The 19289-nt window shown below is 46.5% G+C and overlaps 3 protein-coding genes across 4 annotated transcripts; 1 reads left to right on the top strand and 2 right to left on the bottom strand.

Annotated features, from left to right (window-relative positions):
* Positions 1-2555: 2555 nt before the first annotated feature.
* LOC147981017 (uncharacterized) lies at positions 2556-3944 on the bottom strand. Its single transcript, XM_087513758.1, has one exon. It carries the CDS (start codon positions 3837-3839, stop codon positions 2925-2927), a length of 915 nt encoding a protein of 304 aa, XP_087369884.1. The 5' UTR covers positions 3840-3944; the 3' UTR covers positions 2556-2924.
* Positions 3945-3978: 34 nt separating this feature from the next.
* On the top strand, positions 3979-12180 carry LOC125545684 (NADH dehydrogenase ubiquinone complex I, assembly factor-like protein (DUF185)). The gene is made up of 13 exons (XM_048709707.2): positions 3979-4190; positions 4270-4381; positions 4633-4715; positions 4816-4881; positions 5031-5131; positions 5367-5485; positions 5820-5860; positions 6341-6429; positions 10651-10831; positions 10949-11065; positions 11264-11308; positions 11528-11659; positions 11792-12180. The coding sequence occupies exons 1-13, from the start codon at positions 4083-4085 to the stop codon at positions 11924-11926; spliced, it is 1329 nt and encodes a 442-aa protein (XP_048565664.1). The 5' UTR covers positions 3979-4082; the 3' UTR covers positions 11927-12180.
* Positions 12181-12381: 201 nt separating this feature from the next.
* BLI (protein BLISTER) lies at positions 12382-18928 on the bottom strand. Of its 2 annotated transcripts, none has more exons than XM_048709706.2 (13): positions 18548-18928; positions 17547-18192; positions 16897-17447; positions 16247-16366; positions 15578-15643; positions 15193-15303; positions 14441-14517; positions 14137-14204; positions 13762-13875; positions 13497-13672; positions 13308-13376; positions 12925-13077; positions 12382-12764 (listed from the first exon to the last, which is right to left on the bottom strand). In XM_048709706.2, exons 1-13 carry the CDS (start codon positions 18617-18619, stop codon positions 12687-12689), a joined length of 2301 nt encoding a protein of 766 aa, XP_048565663.1. In that variant the 5' UTR covers positions 18620-18928; the 3' UTR covers positions 12382-12686. The 2 variants fall into 2 exon arrangements, with proteins under 2 accessions (XP_048565663.1, XP_048565662.1); XM_048709705.2 differs by having other exon boundaries at positions 13497-13678; positions 18548-18926.
* Between the last annotated feature and the right edge of the window lie 361 nt (positions 18929-19289).

Here is a 19289-nt window from a genome sequence, read left to right as displayed (position 1 = left end):
AACGGGGCGGCGGGCGCGGGCTCCTCCACCGCCTGCTTCATCCGCGCAGCCGCGTCGTCGGCCGCGGCGGCGCTCCGTGTCTGGCCCCACACCGCCGGCACCTGCACCTCGCCGCTCGCGTCTTCTTGGCCCGCCAAGAAGTTCTCCGCCGCGCTCTCGTCGCGCCGGGGCTTCTCCTTGAGATCCTCCACCAATTGCTTCGTCCACGCGGCATCGTCGTCGTCGGAGCACCGTGGCTGCCCCCGCATCCCCTGCACCCCGCCGCTCGCGTGCCCCTCGCCCGCCACGCTCTCGTCGCGCTGGGGCATCCCGAGGTCGTACCGGATGAAGTCGTAGGCGTCGTGCTCCATCACGCACCCGCCAACGTTGATGTAGTAGTACTCGACCATCCCGGGGTCGAACGGGACGGCGGGCACGGGATTCTCCACCGCCTGCTTCATCCGCGCAGCCGCGTCGTCGGCCGCGGCGGTCTTCTCCTTGGGATCCTCCACCAGCTGCTTCATCCGCGCAGCGTCGTCGTCGGCGGCGGCGCCCCGCGGCTGCCTCCTCACCACCGGCACCTCTACCCAGTCGTGCGCCTCGCCGCTCGCGTCCTCCTAGCCCGCCTCTGCGAGCTCCTTCGCCTTGCTCACCTCCCCGCGGTTGCCGCCGTCGGCGACGGGGGTCCGAGCCCTGCCCCTCCCCCTCCCCCTGCCACGGCGCCCGCGCGGCATTGCTCTCCCTCTCTCCATCTCTCTCCTCCCAACTTTTCGCTTCTGTGTGAGCCGGCGACCCGACGGCGGCAGTTGGCTTCATCGTATACAGACCGCGCGCCTTCGAATGGGCTCGGAGTTGGGCCCGAAACGCTCTTCCAAAAGCACCCGAAAGAGCCCCTGATCAACAAAGTTTAGTTTTCTTGAGTTGTTTGCTGGGGCGGCATTTCCACGAACAGGTTCCATGCCTACGGGCTCCGAGAGGAATGGCTTTTATTCAATCTTGTACAACCATTTGGGGCTCGATTGTTCTTTCCTGGCTGGATGCTAAACAATACTCATGTTTGCTCGATGCTGATTCTGTGCAATGTTTTGTGTTGATACCGGCACATGTGCGTGTTATTAAAATTCCTAACCATAGTATGATGATTAATCAGATTTTTCATGATGTTGTTCATCGGCATATGGATATTTGTATGATTGTTGATGCATTAATCATATGCATAGTTAAAAATTCTAGGGCTAGTCAATACAGTATGCTCATCAAAAGATATAGCAACACCAACATATGAATTATGTACATCTATATAAGTAAATCAATTAACAATGAAGATTGCAAACTCTTCATCAAGATTCCTTTGTAGTAACAATTATCACAGTTAACCGTTCAAAGATTCCGTACTGAGTGGAGTCACGGGAGCGAGAATTTTTGAAGACCCAAAACCCCACATGCTTAGAAAGGCCCCCGTCTAAGAGTACAACGATAATGGGCTGCCCCAACTAGTTCGGCTTGGCCATCCCTAGAGCCTAGGAGTTAATGTCATCAAAGACTAAGAATAACGAAGAATACGAAGCATAAAATGAGGGAAGGGAAAATAGGAGATGGAAAAGTACTAGATTGATTCAATTGATTGTGTTTTTATCGGTCGTCACCGCTCATCTATATATGAGGCGACTTGATTTTTTCATAAAAAGACGAAATCCGCCCCCCTCCCCTCCCGGCCTTCAAATCTGACATAAGACGAGTGTGCCAAGAACCTCCGGGCCGGTCCAGAACCTTCGGACACCCTCTAGGTGGCCTTCATGGAGCCTCAGGGTATGTTGTTGCACACTTTTGTTTAGCCGAGAGGTTCTGGCTCCGAACTTGCTGTTGCACGCCTTGTTTTAGACCATAACCTTCAGGCTGGGTTTGGGAGAAAGTCGCCCTCAAGAGAGGGCTTTCGGTTAGGGGGCTGAGTTTTTTCTTCCTAGAAAAAACAAAATGCTTTAAAATCAGACATCTACATTATTGATAATATGTATATTAGTGTATTTTATTGTTATTATATGCAAAATTACACTCAACTCCATAGGTTCCAATCACCTTTTGTTTTACGATATTTCTATAGCTGAGTTTGTTTAGGCTATAGCATTGTGATTATGTACCGAAGGCACCATGTGTTAGCACACCCACCATCATGGACCGCACCGTATGTTGTCCTCAATTCGACCTACGACACCATCTTTGAATGTTGATTTGGTCGGCCATTTCACTTTTTAGGATTTTATGAACTACTTTGTTTAATTGGATTTTGTCTTTGTAAAATACCTACAAATATTGTGTACGATTCGATGAAAATAACAAAATTCAAGAGTTGATTGCCCCCCTTTTTAAAAGTGTTTGTGGCAACATTCACCATGGCACCATACAACTACATCCAAAGATCCTAGCTCAACTGGACAAGATCAGACGTCACTGCCTGCGGAATAAGAACACTGAAAATGTTGAGAAATGCAATTCCCTGGCCGCTTGCGGCATGGTTTGTCATCCCCGAAAACATGATGGTCTTGGAGTGATCAGCTTGCACATTCAAAACGGTGCGATGCTGCTCAAGTTCGCCAGAGGAAGGTTTTGATGTTCCAAGCCGAAATCGGCTTTGGTGCCTTTTTATCCAACCACATTTCATCGATCTACGGTGTTTCTTTGATCTACAGTGTTTGGTTCTACAGTTATTAGTACTACTAGTACTTCTCTGACTTCAGCTAGCAATGCCAGTTCCACGCCATGGCTGTCCGGGGAAATCGATCGGGACTGCGCGGCGAGACCGGCCGGTGAAGCCATTGTCGGTAGGTACTACGGAACCAAGCTAAGCTAGTAGATAGCGGCGGCGGTGACAAGAGCCCCACGATGCCATCCTCCAAAGTTGGGCGAACTCGTCACACGGTGTTCTGTGCAGCCGGCACGTAGGCGGCTCACTTGGGCGGCGGCGCGCTCTGCGGGAAGGAGGAGTCGTCCCACGACCACAGACGCAGCGGCTCGTCGTAGTCCGGCTCCGGCGGCTCGGGCTCGAGGCTGGGCGGGAGCATTCCGAGGTCGTACCGGATGAAGTCGTAGGCGTCGCGCTCCATCACGTACCCGCCCACGTTGATGTAGTACTCGATCATCCCGGGGTCGAACGGGGCGGCGCGCACGGGCTTCTCCTTGGGACCCTCCAGCGGCTGCTTCATCCGCGCAGCGCCGTCGGCGGCGGCGGGCTTCTCCGCCAGCTGCTTCTTCCGCGCAGCACCGGGGGCCGTGGCGGCGTCCCGTGGCTGCCTCCGCGTCCCCAGCACCTCGCCGCTCGCGTGGCCCTCCCCCGCCACCACGAAGTTCTCCGCCACGCTCTCGCGACGCCGGGTCTGCAGCCTCCGGATCCTGCTCCGTGTGGCATCGAGGGACTTGCCGACGGAACCTAGCAGCTCCCGGAGCGCGTCCTCCGGCATCCCGTCGAGCGGGCTCTCCCACGGCGCGAGCGCGGCGGCGAGGCCGCCCGTCCGCACCCTGGCCAGCCTGGACCCCTGCACGTCGCGCACGCCCGCGACGTAGTTGGCGTGATCGAACACGATCTGGGCCTCCTTCGGGAGCGCGAGGAACCGGCCCACCACCGCCCTCGCCGTCTCCGTCGACGGCCAGCACTGCAGGGCGCCCTGGCCGTCGAGGCCCGAGCAGAGCACCGCGACGGGCGCGTCGGCCATCTCCGCGAGCTCCTTCGCCTTCCTCATCAGCCCCGCCTTGCGCACCTCGAACGCCATCCGCCGGTTGCCGCCGTCGGCGACGGGGATCGCCGCGATGGGCCTCGTCGGAGCACCGATCCTCCCCCTCCCCTTCCCACCAAGCGCACGCGGCATCGCGCTCTCTCCCTCTCCCTCCCTCCCCAACTTTTCGCTTCTGTCTGTGTGAGCCGGCGACCCGACGGCGGCCGTGGGCTTCTCTTCTTGTGCAGTGGGGGGAGGAGACGGGCTCGGAGTTGGGCTCGAAACGTTCTGCCAAAAGCACCCGAAACGGCCCAGCAAGTGTCCATTTCATTTCTGTTTCGGAGGAAAGGTCCAGAAGCGCCGCCGCCGCCGCAGCAGCGACACGCTCCCTACGGCATGGCGCCGGCGTACCTGGCGACCATACCCGCGCTCCGGCGCGCGGCGCGGTGGGCCCCGGCGGCGCTGTTCTCGTCGGGGATCGTCGCCGGCGACAAGCCCGTTCTGGTAAACGTCGAGGCTCTCTGATCACTCCGAGATCTCCCTGTAGTGGCTGCTTCCTTGACAGGGGAGCTTCCCATCGCAGGTGCGCGATTTCGTGAGGTCGGCGCTCTACGACCCCAACCACGGCTACTTCTCCAAGCGGTCGGGGCCCGTCGGCGTGCTCGACTCCGCCATCCGCTTCCACAAGCTCGACGGTACTGATTGCCCCCCTGCCTCTTTGCCGAATTCGGTCTGTTGGAGTACACTTGATCGACGAAGTTTGGATTTCTTCAGTTGTTTGTCGGGGCGGCATTTCCACAAACATGTTGTACGCGTGTGTGCTCGGAGTAGAGTAGTCTAAACACTATTCATGCATTGGTCAGTGCTGGTTATGTGCAATGCTGTCTGTGTTGACAACTCGGACATGTGCGTATAGCTGTAAATAATTTGGTGTTATATCACGCAGGGAGGAATGCGTACATGAAGCATCTTGATAAGCTGTATAAGATGCATGATATCTCTTGGTTTACTCCAGTGGAGCTTTTTAAGGTGCCCTTTTGTGCCTGAGCTGTTAAAACTTAAAAGAGAATGTGATCTCGATTTTCTTTCCAATTTAGCCACTGATGCATGTTTTCCTACTCTGGTGCAGCCATGGTATGCCTATGCAATAGCTGCGTCAATCCTTCGCACGGCTAATCTTTCAGTCCCATTGAAGGTGCACCCATAATTTTCCTGTCTTATAGCTTCACATCTCGATGGGCGAAGCTTCTAGATTCACTTGTGAATTTTGTCATATCATGACACATTATCATGTTTACTTCTTTTCTTACCAAGCCATCTGAATTGGATTCCTGTAATGATCAGATATATGAAATCGGAGGTGGATCCGGGACATGTGCAAAGTGCGTACTTGATTACATGATGTTAAATGCCCCGCCAAAAGTCTACAATAATATGAAATACATGTAAGCAGCTCTTTTGTCATTTTCCTTGTCCTACTTAATTGAAGTTGCTCAGCGAGACTACAGAGTCCTATTTGTTTGGTAAGGCCAAATAACGTGGTACGTACATACATGTATCGTCATATCAACATTCATAACATTGGCTACTTTCATGCTGCCTTATATTCTCACCCTTTCCAGCATTTTACTTTTAGGTTATCAATTATGCTTTGACCTTCCTTTCATCTTCATTTGCTAGCTCAGTAGAGATTAGCTCCTCCCTTGCTGAAAAGCAGTTGGAAACTGTCGGTGAAGTGCAGAGCCATTTGTCAAAGTTCACAGTGGAGCATCGTGATGCAACTGACGTAGCTGGATGGGGTAAGCTGGCTTCTTGTGCCTAGCTATCGATGTCGGATCTTTCCTACAATAACCCTTGTCCAAGATCAGTTACCTGAGCTTTGATCACCATTTTGCATTGTTTTCAACCTGCAATAGCTCATATTGTACTATATACAAGTCCCTAGATTAACTTTTATGCTGTGCTGACAGATGTAGTAAAATAATTGGGGATGACACTGGCTCCATTTCTACTTATATCCCCATTCCAAAATCACATATATATCCAGCATTCAGTCTCAGGGTATCAGTATTTACTAATTACTATTACAGTATTACCTTTGAAATGATTGGTTTTTCCTATTTCCATTTGCAGGCAGCAAGGATCCTCAACCATGCTGGGTGCTAATGCTTGAGGTATGTACTGCTAGGATTTGCCCAGTCAAAGAAACAAAACGCCATCACTGTTGTCATAAAGTGTACCAGCAATTAGTTCACATTGGCTAGAAGCATACTTTTTTGTGTCAAACTTCTTGAGTTTGACAATGTAAGATGTTTGTAAGACTACTTCCCAGCTCTTGTGCCATCACTAGTATCTCTATTTGGGCTTGATATTGCAAAAGAGCGCTGATGCTTTCCCTGTTCCGTTTATGTTTGCTTACCATTTTCATGTAACAGTCCAAAATAGGGTCACCAGTCATGTCAGGCATGCCATCGTATTATTGCCATGCTGGTACTACTGGCTGATAATAATTCTGTCTGCTATATTATCTGCATTGCTAATATGTCCTGGTTCTGAGTGAACTAAGCTAATCATAATATATAAATTTTAGTTTTGCAATCGTATCTTAAGGGCGATGTTCGTGCAGCAGTAACTTTCTTTTGGTGGAATGTCAGGTACTTGACAATCTACCTCATGACCTTGTCTATTCACCAGATCAGGTCTCTCCATGGATGGAGGTGTGGATTGAAAAAGTAAATGGCAGGTTTGTAAAAAAAAATTCAAATTCCAAACTCCTTTTTAAAATTTAGCTAGAACCTTTGCTCTGTGTTATATTTGAAGAGTGCGTCAATAATGTGGATTCCTAGACCTGGCAAACACGATCTCAAGTATCCTTTTTCTTTTGCTCTTAGATTCACTGTTTATGTGGGATGGTAGTTCAATGGGATCCTTGACTTGAGAAAATATGATAAAAGAATCAGCCTATGGTGCCTACTGATTTTCATATTTTAAACGATTCCTTAATCAAACATTTTTGGCATTTTGCAGAATTCTCGTTCCGTATTAGCTTGAAGGATTGGATTTTGCTACTTATTGCTTGACTCCAATACTATTTGTTGTTCATGCTGGTGGAAATATAGTTTTATGCTAATATGTGTTCCATTCTCAACAACAACAACAATAACGCCTTTCTGTCCCAAACGAGTTGGAGGGCTGGAGTTGAAACTCATAAGATATTGAAACCAAGCCATTGTTCTGGCACGTGGATAGCTAACTTCCACGCACCCCTGTCTATGGCTAAATCTTTGGTGATATTCCAGTCCTTCAGGTCTCTCTTTACAAACTCCCCCATGTTAAGTTTGGTCTACCTCAACCTCTCTTGCAATTATCAGCGCGCCTTAACCGCCCGCCATGCACTGACACTTTTGGAGGCCTATGCTGAACATGCCCAAACCATCTCAGACGATGTTGGACAAGCTTCTCTTCAATCGGCGTCACTGCAACTCTCTCACGTATATCATCATTCCGGAGCCGCTCCTTTCTTGTGTGGCTACACATCCATCTCAACATGCGCATCTCTGCTACACCTAGCTGTTGGACATGTCACCTTTTAGTTGGCCAACATTCAACGCCATACAACATCGCAGATCGAATCGCCGTCCTATAGAACCTGCCTTATTAGCTTTCTGGGACTCTTATCGCAGAGAATGCTAGAAGCTTGGCGCCACTTCATCCATCTGCTTTGATTCGATGGGTCACATCTTCATCAATATCACATCGAGGTACCACCTGCCCATCAAGGCTAACTTCTCATCCTCATGTCTGGTAGTACTGAAACCACACCTCATGTACTTAGTCTTAGTTCTGCTAGGCCTAAAACCTTTCGGTTCTAAAGTTTGTCTTAACAGCTCCAGCTTTCTATTAACCCCCGCCCGGCTATCGTCGACTAGCACCACATCATCCACAAAGGGTGTGTTTGGTTGCATTCTCATCTCAGCATAGTTGTTCCCTCTTCGTGCATGCTCATCTCACCACCCCTCTTCATGCATGCTCCTAGTGTATTTGTGTTAAGCTAGTGTGGACCCATGCACCCTTCATACACTCTACCAAACACCCAAAAGTGGGTCGAGAAGGGAACTTTTGCTCTCATGCACCCTTCATACACCCTACCAGACAGACCCAAAGAGTACACCATGGGATATCTTCTTGTGTATCCCTTGTGACCTCATCCATCACCAAAGCAAAAAAGATAAGGGCTTAGAGTTAACCCTTGGTGCAGTCCTATTTTAATTGGAAGGTCATGATTGTCGCCATCACTTGTTCGAACACTTGTCACAACATTGTCGTACTTGTCCTTGATGAGGGTAATGTACTTTGTTGGGACCTTGTGTTTCTCCAAGGCCCACCACATGACATTTTGCGGCATCTTATCATAGGCCTTCTCCAAGTCAATGAACACCATATGTAGGTCCTTTTCCTCCTTCTCCAAGTCAATGAACACCATATGTAGGTCCTTTTCCTCTCTGTATCTCTCCATAAGTTGTCGTACCAAGAAAATGGCTTCCATTGTCGACCTCCGAGACAAAACTGATTTTTGATCATGCTTGTCATCCTTCTTAAACGATGCTCAATGACTCTCTCCCATAGCTTCATTGTATGGCTCATCAGCTTAATTCCATGGTAGCCAGTACAACTTTGAATATTCCCCTTGTTCTTGAAGATTGGTACTAATATACTGCGCCTCCATTCTTCAGGCATCTTGTTTGATCGAAAATTGAGGTTGAAAAGCTTAGTTAGCCATACTATCGCTATGTCTTCAAGGCCTCTCCACACCTCAATGGGGATATAGGTCGCCTTGCCTCCTTTCATCCTTTTAAAAGCCTACCTGACCTCGGACTCCTGGATTCGCCGCACAAAATGTCTGTTGGCATCATCAAAGGAGTCGTCTGACTCAATGGTAGAGTTCTCATTCTCCCCATTGAACAGCTTGTTGAAGTACTCTTGCCATCTACGCTTGATCTCATCGTCCTTCACCCGGAGCTGATATGCTCTCTCCTTGATGCACTTGACTTGGTCGACACCCTTCGTCTTCCTCTTGGATTTTGGCCATCTTATAGATGTCCTTTTCGCCTTCCTTTGTGCTTAAACACCGGTAGAGGTCCTCATACGCCCGACCCCTTGCTTCACTCACGACTCGCTTTGCCTTCTTCCTTTCCACCCTATACTTTTCTATATTGTCTGCACACGTATCCAGGTGTAGGCGTCTGAAACATTCTTTCTTCTCCTTAATAGCCTTCTGGACATCATTGTTCCACCACCAGGTATCTTTAGCTTTTCTTCTACTTCCCTTGTCACTCCAAACTCCTCTGAAGCCACCTTCCAGACGCAAGTCGCCATCTTTATCCACATGTTGTTTGCATCAACTCCTTCCTCCCAAAAGCCTTCCTTAATAACCCTCTCCTTGAAAGCCTGAGCTGCCTCCCCCTTGAGCTTCCACCACGTTGTTCTAGCGACTTTGGCTCGCTTATCCCACTGGCATGAATTTGAAAGCGGAAGTCAGCCACCACAAGCTTATGTTGAGGGACAACACTCTCTTCAGGTATCATCTGTAGCAAGCACGTCTGTCTTCTCTTCTTGAGAGGACGAAATCAATTTGGCTAGAGTGTTGGCCACTACTAAAAGTCACTAGATGGGATTCTCTCTTTATAAAGAGGGTGATAGCTATGATCATGTCGTAGGCTAGGGCAAAGCTGGAGACATCCTCTCCTTCTTGATTCCTGATGCCATAGCCAAAGGCCCCATCCACCTCTTCAAAATCTGTGTCGGATGTACCCACGTGGACATTGAGGTCTCCTCCATTGAAGAGCTTCTCGCCAATGGGTACACTCCCAACCATGTCCTCTAGGCCTTCTCAGAACTCCCTCTTGGTTCTCTCATTGTGGCCTACTTGTGGGGCATACGCATTGACAACATTGAGGACTAAGCCCCCAACAACTAGCTTGACCAGGATAATCCAGTCCCCTTGCCTCTTGACATCTACCTCTCCATACCTAAGGCTCTTGTTGATCAAGATACCTACTCCATTTCTGTTGGTGGTTGTCCCCGTGTACTAGAGCTTGAAACCGCTATCCTCCACCTCATTCACCTTCTGTCCCCTCCATTTGGTTTCTTGGTCGCGAAGGATATCAACACCTCTCCTCACCGCTGCATCAACTAACTCTCGTAACTTACCCATCAGGGACCCTACGTTCCAACTTCATGCGGATCCTCCTAGACTCGGCTAGCTTCCTTGCCCTTTGCACTCATCGAGTCAAATGCAAAGACCCTTGCTCATTTTTTGCTACACCCTGGCGCCGACGTAGCGCGTCACTAACAATGCGATGACCCGATCCTTGCTCACTTATCACCGTATCCAGATCAAGATACGGCGCGCCACCAAGGGGGTGAGGGCCCGGCCCTTGCCCATTTAACACCACAACCGGGTTCCGGTATGGCGCGTCGCTAAGAGGGTTACGCCCCAACAATGTTCTTCTGGGTTTCATCTCCAAAAGAGTGGCCGAGTTTTGATGCTGGCTCGCCAAGCATATCACAATACTCCTTTACCCGGGCTTGGGACCGGCTACGCTGAGACAACATAGGCGGAGAGGGAAATTTCTTTGCAAAATAATATTATAGTATTCTTTTACATTTTCTTGTGCCACGGGCCAATGGTGCTTTTTTTAAACTTGATTCAGGTTGTATAGTTCCTTATTTTGGTTGATGTTATTGTGGAGGGCTGCCACCTTTTTTCTTCTAGAACATCAATAATTCAGCATCTTCCTTGTGCTTTTGGCTATAGCTATTTTTCTAATTAATATTACGTGCATGTTTGCTCTGTATTGAGAACAGACCTCTTTTCACTATTATTGAAATTATCTAGCTAGTAGCTACTTTATCTCTTTATCTCTTATACTAATCAATTTTTCTTGCCTTTTTCTTAAGAAAGTTCACAAGTCTGTGAGGTCTACAAACCATTGCAAGACCCATTAGTTTCCTGCTGCAGTGAGATTGTTGGCATGAATGAAGAGAATCCATCTTTGAGAGAAAAACTATCATTCGCTGCAAATGGACTCATCTCAAAAGTATTCCCGAAGCCTCGGAGAGCTTGGTTACCAACCGGATGCTTGGTATGTATTTCAGACCTTCTGCTACTTAGTAAGATTATAAACTACTGTTGTCCCGTTAATGTTGGATGCTAGTGTATGTGCCAGCTTACATCCAGAGTTTTTTTTACCTTAACGCAGAAACTACTGGATACTTTGCATCAAGCTTTGCCAAGTATGTCCCTTATTGCTTCAGACTTCAGTTATCTTCCTGATGTTAGCATACCTGGCGATAGAGCTCCATTGGTTTCTTCAAAGGTGATCGATTTATTATTTCACTTTTATGACTATTTGGTGCATTCCAGTAAGGCAATAACCAGTGTCAATAATATCAACTGAGAATGGTAGAAACCATGTTTTCCAGTCATATGTTGATCATGCAATTACCAGCATATTTGATGTGAAGATCATGCGCTCACTTTCAAATGTCTCATTCATCTTGTTTCCTTCTTGTAGAAGGATGGGAAAACTTTGGATCATCCCAACTATCTTGATGCACAGGTTTGTCATTTTCACTTTATTCACACGTTCGATTACGAGCTGTTATGTCGTAGGCAGACAATCTATTCCTCTTACTGGAGTAGCCGTGTAAATCGTCTTGAAAAGAGAACCAAGAATAAAAATAGAAAACAAGCCCTGATGTAGTTTGGTGCATCTTTTTAATACAACTTTTGCGCCGTATATCAGTAATCTTGGTTATGCCACCTGCCACTCTTTCAGGGCGATGCAGATATCTTCTTCCCAACCGATTTCTTGCTGTTGGAGCAGATCGACCACCACTGCTCTGGTTTCTCGAAAGACCAGATGAATCGTGGTGCATTTAAACCTGTGAAGAGTAGGAGAACAATCATAGTAAGTTCAGCTTGCACGTACCAATTTCCTCCCTTTGCGGCACAGCTCACTTTGTGCCGAATCCGAATTTAGTTAATATATTTGTTTAACTTCAGTACTGGAGAGTAAGTTGCTATTTGACGTTTTTTCCAGCTTGATTCGGCTGCCTTTATGGAGGAGTTTGGGCTGCCACTGAAGACGAGGACCAAAGATGGATACAATCCACTTCTTGATGATTTCAGGAACACAAAGTTCTATCTCAGTGTGCCTACCCACAACAAGAAGTAGTAGTCCAGCATGCCTGCGTCGCTTCTTCTGTTTGCCATGAGGCGCTGCATTAGACGCCAGTGAATACCTAATATGCAACTCAGTAATCAATTTGTCAGAGCAGGTTATTTATGTTTTTTTCCTGTAGAAGACCGAAATTCTTAGGTTGGTCAAATTTGAGGCCACAGTTCAACTTCAGGCATGCTGCCGCCTTTTCTATGTTTGATTGATGGCACGGAAGTGAATAATACCATTTGAGGCCACAGTTCAATTCACTTACAATCTGTGCTCCCTCTGTTTCATATTATAATCGTATGTATATAGTTGCATTTTAGTGTATAATTGCATTTTTGTATGCTTGTTTCATTTCAATCCGTATTGAGATATCCAAAACGTCTATAATTCGGAACTACTCAAGGATCCTTCTATGCTTCTGTTAACATTGAAAATAAAAGTAAACATATGGAGTTTGGAAAGAAAAGAAAAATGCCTTTGGTACAACCGTACAACAATTGCTGAGTAACAGCTTTTACATATCCACCCCCAACCCATAGCGACAAAATATAAGATGGGAGGACATGATTCTTGGAGGCTATTCTGTTTACTGTCCAATACAACGTTGTATAGCTCCAACATTTTCGTTTCATCTTCTGTAGAAAGAAAAAAGAATGGTTACATCAAATGGCTCCAATATACAACTTCTCACGATGCTATGACCAAAACCGGGCAAAAAAAATTATGTAAATGAAGAGACATTCTGTATGCTAAAGCTTCATTTTTGCTAGTGGAGTTTGCTGGTGCGACGCTTTGGCCCTCCAGGGAAGAGCTTCATTATCCAGCCAAGCACCCTTTCGACAACCTAGACAAAAGTATCATATGTCAGGCACGTATAGATAAACTGTTCGGAGCATTTCTGGATGCAACACAAAGGTATAGTTCATATAACTGGCACACCGAATGCATGTTAAGATGAAGAAAGCTCTCAAAGATCTACAATTAGCTCTGCTGGTAGGAAATACCTCGTCCCCTTCATCAGCATACATTGTTGCATCATTGAAGTGTGTGTCGACCTGTCTTGCAAGGACATTCTCATTGGCCATCCTTTCAGAAGTCAATAGCTCTAGTCTCTGTGTCTGAGTCTCCAGCTTTTGTGTTAGATCCCTGTTCAGCTCCTTCAAGACAAAAGAGTAACTTGCATAAGTTGCTGCACTGTAACCGAAGTAATACAAGTGTATCTTGACTGATAAGTCTACCAGTAAATAGGGTTTCTAAGTACAAAAGCCTGTCGCAGAAGTGCCTAGGGCTTAATCATCTCATATGGTACAGGCATCTTATCAATATCGGTTGGGGAAGAAGAGCCCTGGACAAAATTAACTGAAACAAATGTGCTGCGTAAGAATACCTTCAGCTTGGAGCAGTTGGATGACTCGATTCTCAGTGCCCGCATTAGCTCTTCTCTCTCCACTGCTAACTGCAAAGCAAAAGATAATAACATAAGAGTGGTTAAATTTTGGGTCCAAAAATCAAGTTAAGGTTGTTTGGGAACAACTCGTTGATGTGAGAAAGTAGCCCTAGAAACTCAAGAGATTACCTCCGACATCAAGGAGTTGATGTTGTCAATCATTCTGAGCTGATCGTCTGGAATGCTAGAAGATGCCTCTCCGAAGGAAGGAAAATCAGACATATTATTAAACTGTGAAACAGATGTTCCAACATCTTGTAATGGGTCACTGGTACTGGTCAGTGTTTGTGAAGAGCTGCTTTCCCCTGTATCTGAACAAATATATTTGCCGTTAGGCAGAAAGGTAGTCGGCGTGTATGGGCTGGGCAAGCAAAGATGGATTGTAATACCGCACCTAAATCCTCCGTCGCAGTTGATGCATCTCTTTTGTCGACTGATGGTTTTTCTATGACATTTACCTTCTCACTCACAGGAATGTTTCTCAATTTAGAGTGTAGGAGCTTCTTTTCTGTCCAAACATATGGATATTAAAGTCAAATGGTGGTAACAATGGCATGTATAGGTCATGTCTACACGCTACCTGTCTTATTCCAAAAACACCAATATCTAGTTTTACTTTCATTATTAGATAGTGAAACAAGTGCCACAAGGGTGCATGAGGCTAAAATACACAAGTTACAAAGTGATTTTCTAGGACTGACCAAGATCGGAAAGTTTAATGGAAAATGTGTTGTTTGTATGTGCTAAACTAAAGTACACATCTATATACCTTCTTGAAGAGCCTCAACAGTAGATTGAAGATGTTGACGTTCCTTCTCTAGACTAGAAACTTTGCGTCTGTGTATATATAGTAAGAGAAAAATGAAGGAAAATAATCAGTATCGTTAGCTAGTTCCATCCTTTGGCAAGTTAACATATGATTCTCATGTTTATTAGCACAGCAATTTCAAGCATCCATGTTTTTTCTTTAGGTAACCATGAAAAACAAGAGAGTTCTCCCACCGTATCCTTGAAAGGTGCATTCATAAAATTGCAACATGGGGATTAGCAAAACAAAATAGCTCAAAACTCACTTGTAGGAAGAAATCTCTGAATTTAAACCCTCCACTTCCTTTTCAAGTTTCAACTCATTTGACCTCAGTTTAAGAGCCTGCAGAATTGACAGATGCATCAAAATTGGTAGCCGCTGAAGCTAACAATGCTCATGTTGATGTTGTGGGCGGAGGATGCAGCCCATGACCAAGCCGGCGGAACAGAAGATCACAGCACTAGTGTGGAAAGCAATAGTCATGCCTATATCTTAGTTATAGCCTTATAGGGAAGCTATCAAGTAGTATAGATAATTATGTTACGGATAGTTTAGATGGTTTGTTATTTCCAACTCTATATGCCCTATAGGCTGAGCACTGTATTCAAAATATTGAAGCAACGAGAAATCAATCTCGCCCCAAGTTTGTCTACCTCACCCATGATCTAATCCCATCACCTACCAAGCCAACTCCACCTGGCCATCTTCCTGGTGGTGTTTACCCAGTTCTGCACCTTGGTACAGTACACAACGGTCCAACTCTGGCTAAATGCTGGAAACAACCTTGCTACAATGAACATAAAACTAAACATGTATACTGAGGCCAGATAGCATATGGAGTTACTTATTTTTTTTACCACAATATATCTGATAGTTATGAACTACAGGGGTATCACATACTCAAAACAACTCATTTTCTCAAACAGCATCAACCATTGTATCCTCCTTAGAGGGCAGGTCGATTTGCAAGATTAAATAGCTAATGCACAGGAAGCAATCGAGGAGATAGAAAGGCACCTTATCTTCCAATAGAATGACTTCTGCTGCGAGTACTTTGCCCCTCTCATCTGCAGCATTGCATTCTAGTTGGGCATTGGCATATTCCGATCTGATGGTCTCAAGTGCCAGCTGTTGTGCCAATAGAGTTAGAAAGAAACACAAGGTAGCATGTGAAATTTAAAGGCTTCAAAGGGGAAGAAAACATGTTCATAACAAATATAATATTCACATTAATATGGGAGTTGCACTACACTAGCATTGATCACATAGATGATCCATACACGACCAGATCAATAAGTCAAACATAGCAAAAGCAACATCAGCATTTAGTGAGTCCTACAACTGAGAACACTTTCAAATATTCACATATTTTGAATGCTAGAAATGACGGAAGAAACCTAACCAGTTGAGCTTGAATTTCATCCTGCAACCTCTCCATGTCAGAGGTCAACTGGCTGATAACGTGTGCCTGATATTTGCAGATGGAAAAAACAATGCATAAAGTTAAAACCAATTAAAAATGAGTAGAACAAAATGACAGTAAGTATTTATTCATGCTTACTGTCATTCTCATTCATGGAAGAATTCGATTGATCTACTGATCGATCTTGCTATTTTTATCATTTAAAACCTGGGGATGTGACTTCAATTTTTTGTCTTGTCTACACTATGTCTTGTGTCCCATTTTTACAGGTATGTCTTGTGAAAATACTCACTAAGAAATCAGAATCAAACTAAAATTGAGCTTCATCACAGAGTAGATGAGAATTAGTAGGCAACCACTTTGCTGACATGTTGTGCTAGTTTAACTTAAGGTACCTTAACGAGGCGGAACACTGAGACAGCAAAACACAAAATTTTGAAATTAAGTTTACTATGCCCTATCAGAAGCTAGTAACTGAATTATGTTAACATTCCAACTTCTTGTTACTACTATGATGTGAAAATATCTCGCTATTATGGATTTTTTTGGTAATTATTGATGAATTTTTTCATCAACTGATGATACCATATCCACCTCCCACTGATTGCAAGAAAACCTCCATGGAAACTTCTGTGGACGTGCACATACCTGTTGGTTGAATTTATCTGTCAATGCTGAGTTATCCGTTGCCAAATTTTGGGCTAGTTCTTGAGATTTCTCTAAAGTCCTTTGTAACGAAAACTTCTCTGTTGTCAAATCTTCAATGAGCTGGTAACCAAACCAGAGCAGCTATGAGCATTATGTTGAAGGGCCTAAATAACAAAATGTGCATGCTAAATTGCTAATTGCAAAAGAAGTACTGTCACAGCACATCAAATTATGACTGTGTTGGTCAGAAATCTGGACTGATGAAAAACAAAAATAAACAATTACAACGCGACAGAACGCTAACAAAGAAGCAATTGCATCTAAGGAGCCAAGCGTATATGTGGTAACAGAACCTTTTGGAGTCTTGACAAACAATCAGTGGAAAGATAATCTGCGGTGCAACCTCTGGGTTACGTACAGACAGCAACTATACCAACAGTTAATTTAGTCACAACTTGACATTTTTTGTTTGCAACTAGTTCTGGGTGTAACTGGCATTAAATCTAATAGCGCTAAGTTAACATCTACTTTTGCATAAATCAGGCTACTCTTCATATTATATGCCTTCTGTAAAATTTGCTACGGCAATGCTGGTTCATATAATCAAGGAAAACAAAGTTAACAAATAGATAGTGGTTGGCATTCATCACCTGCTCTAGTGATGCAAAACCGTCATCTTTCTCACGACTTGTGAAATCTTGGAACATTTGATTACCATACTGCAGACTTTTTTCATCTTTGGAAGGCAAGGAATCAGGAAGTATGGAATTGCCATATGGCCCCTTTTCACTATTATACTCTTGTCTCCCTGCTATAACAGAATTATCCACGACATTGTTTTGTGTGGATTGTTGGCTTGGCTGCTGAACAGAAGAACTCTCGGAATTTGAACTGCTGAATAGCTTATTGCTTGCTTTCAAAGGTTCAACGTACGGGGCTTCTGCTGGAAGAGCTCTTTGTACCCCAATAGAATCAAGAAAAGATGGCCGAGATCGATTGTATGCAGTTGGATAAGCAGTTGACAGAAAAGGATCCTGTTTATCAAAATTAGCAGATGTGGAATTTAATGCATTCCGAAGCATTCCAATATTTGCATCATGATCTAAACCATCAGCGACCTTAGAACTACTAAAGATACTGCCATAGTCCTGGTTGCTGGTATATGCAGAGTGCCCTGCTTGGGAAGAGTCTTTGGAGGTAGCTGCACAAAGGGAAGAAACAAAGGTTTAAAGATCTGCATAGTCAAGGCAGTCATTAGGCATTGTAGCCAACACATATGAAAATAGAGCTTCAATCTTACCTCGTGAGCGGACGAAGATATCATTTTCTGGGGAGTAATCCTGAGAGAAAGTGCTTTCAGTCTTCCCAAGAAGGTTGCCGGATGAAAATGAACTGGATTGCTCGATACCATGTACTTGACTCAACAAAGAATTTCCTCCCCATTTTGACAAGACCTCAGTAGACTGGGAACCACTGTCAGTGTTTCCAAATGCACTTAATTTAGATGTTAAAGGGGCATCCTTGTCAGGACTGAGCTCTACCCTTTTACGGGCAGTATCGCCTCTCCAATCATCGTGATGCCCATTAACTAGATCGGAAAAGCTCAAGTTTCCATAAAACTTGCTCCCTCCGTCATCAACAGAATCTTGCAGGGGGGCAACAGTAGTAACATTAGCTGATGCATCTGCAACTACAGGACCATTCGACAGAAATCCGGTGACTCTGGAAGAAGTGGTTGGGCCATTCTCATAGGAAGCAGATGGCGCAGATGATGTGCTTGGTGTGCTCGAGTCCAAAGCAGACACCAAACCCTCTCCGGTGTTACCATTATTGGAATTTGGCAGGGGGTTCTCCACTACGCTGGGAACCACAGGCGCTGCCTGGTCTACTACAGCGGCGGTGGCCTTCTTCGCGGCCTTCTTCTTCTTCTTACGGAACTCCTCCAGCTGGTTCAGAAAACAGGACAGTGTCATTCTTGAGCCAAGCTCTACTCAAAATCGTGCCGAATTAGCATTCAACGTAAATCGGTGGTGTAGAGAGGGCTAAATAGCAAAATATATACTGTATATGGTTTCAGCATGAGGGTGGCATGATGGGAGGCGAATCCGGCGCCGTTTGGCTTCTCTAGGATGAGCTAAAACGATTGTTTGAACTACAATCGTAATGCTAGCTCGGTAAGCAATGCTGCACATCCAATTTCTCCTATTCCGTCGGGCGCACCGGGGCCAAAATGGTGTTGATTATCAAGCAATTGCCGGTGACCGACGGCTACGTAAGCAATAGGCAACAGCGAGGACCTACCGCTTTCTTCCCGGCCTGGCGACTCGCCTCGCGCGAGGACGCGACGTCGGTGGAGGCCGACGCCGACGCCATGGGCACCCGGCTCCTCCCGCCCCAAACCGAATCTCGGCGAGATCTCCCTGCCCGGAACCGCCCGCGGCCGGCCGGTCCAGCCGCCGCCGCCGATGGCGATCGGGCCCGCCGGGGGAGGGGCGAGATCTGGCAGGCGACGGGATCGGGGAGGGAGGGGAGGGATTCGGGGGGATTCGCGCTTCCGCCCCGGCCCCCGAAGTAATTTTCGGGCGTCGGCCTCGCCTTCCCCCTTCTCTTATTTTTGGTGCGTGCTTCGTGCCTCTACCCTCCCACCTCGTGGCCGGTCTCTGTGGAGTCCGACCATTTTTACTTTCTTTTTCCTCGGGTCGCTGCTGCACTGCTGCTGTTGGTTGCGTCGTCGCGGTCGCACGGCTGCTTTGCTGGTGGTTTGAGTTTCTTCTCGGCGACTGCCCGCTCGCTCGTCAGGTTCGGTTTCGGCTCGTCGGGGGTGATCCGACGGCTCAGGGGAAGGCCTCTTCAGACGTTTTTTTTGCGCTAGCGCTGAAAAAACGGTCTAGTCGCGTTTTCAGGAGCCCGATTTTTGCCGGGCTGGGCCGAAAACAGCGCCGGCGGGCCCAGGCCGAACCCGGTGGGGGACGTCCGGGGGCGCTGGGGCGAACTGTTTTGGCGCGAAAAAGCCGCGGGTCAGCCGCGTCAGGGACACGGCGGC

The sequence above is a fragment of the Triticum urartu genome, chromosome 3A (genome assembly GCF_056163025.1).
Source record: "Triticum urartu cultivar PI428250 chromosome 3A, HENAU_Tu73, whole genome shotgun sequence".
NCBI classification, from domain to species: domain Eukaryota; kingdom Viridiplantae; phylum Streptophyta; class Magnoliopsida; order Poales; family Poaceae; genus Triticum; species Triticum urartu.
Note: the sequence above shows the minus strand (reverse complement) of the source record. Positions and strands in the feature narration are given on the sequence as shown.

Coding starts and splice junctions, on each gene's coding strand:
- LOC147981017 (XM_087513758.1), bottom strand. CDS start 3,839: ATGCCGCGTGCGCTTGGTGGGAAGGGGAGGGGGAGGATCGGTGCTCCG.
- LOC125545684 (XM_048709707.2), top strand. CDS start 4,083: ATGGCGCCGGCGTACCTGGCGACCATACCCGCGCTCCGGCGCGCGGCG. Junction 4,716..4,815: donor CTCCAGTGGAGCTTTTTAAG/GTGCCCTTTTGT, acceptor ACTCTGGTGCAG/CCATGGTATGCCTATGCAAT. Junction 5,132..5,366: donor TACAATAATATGAAATACAT/GTAAGCAGCTCT, acceptor TTCATTTGCTAG/CTCAGTAGAGATTAGCTCCT.
- BLI (XM_048709705.2), bottom strand. CDS start 18,619: ATGGCGTCGGCGTCGGCCTCCACCGACGTCGCGTCCTCGCGCGAGGCG. Junction 14,518..15,192: donor TCATTCTATTGGAAGATAAG/GTGCCTTTCTAT, acceptor TCAATTCTGCAG/GCTCTTAAACTGAGGTCAAA. Junction 13,876..14,136: donor TGTTGAGGCTCTTCAAGAAG/GTATATAGATGT, acceptor ATGTTTGGACAG/AAAAGAAGCTCCTACACTCT.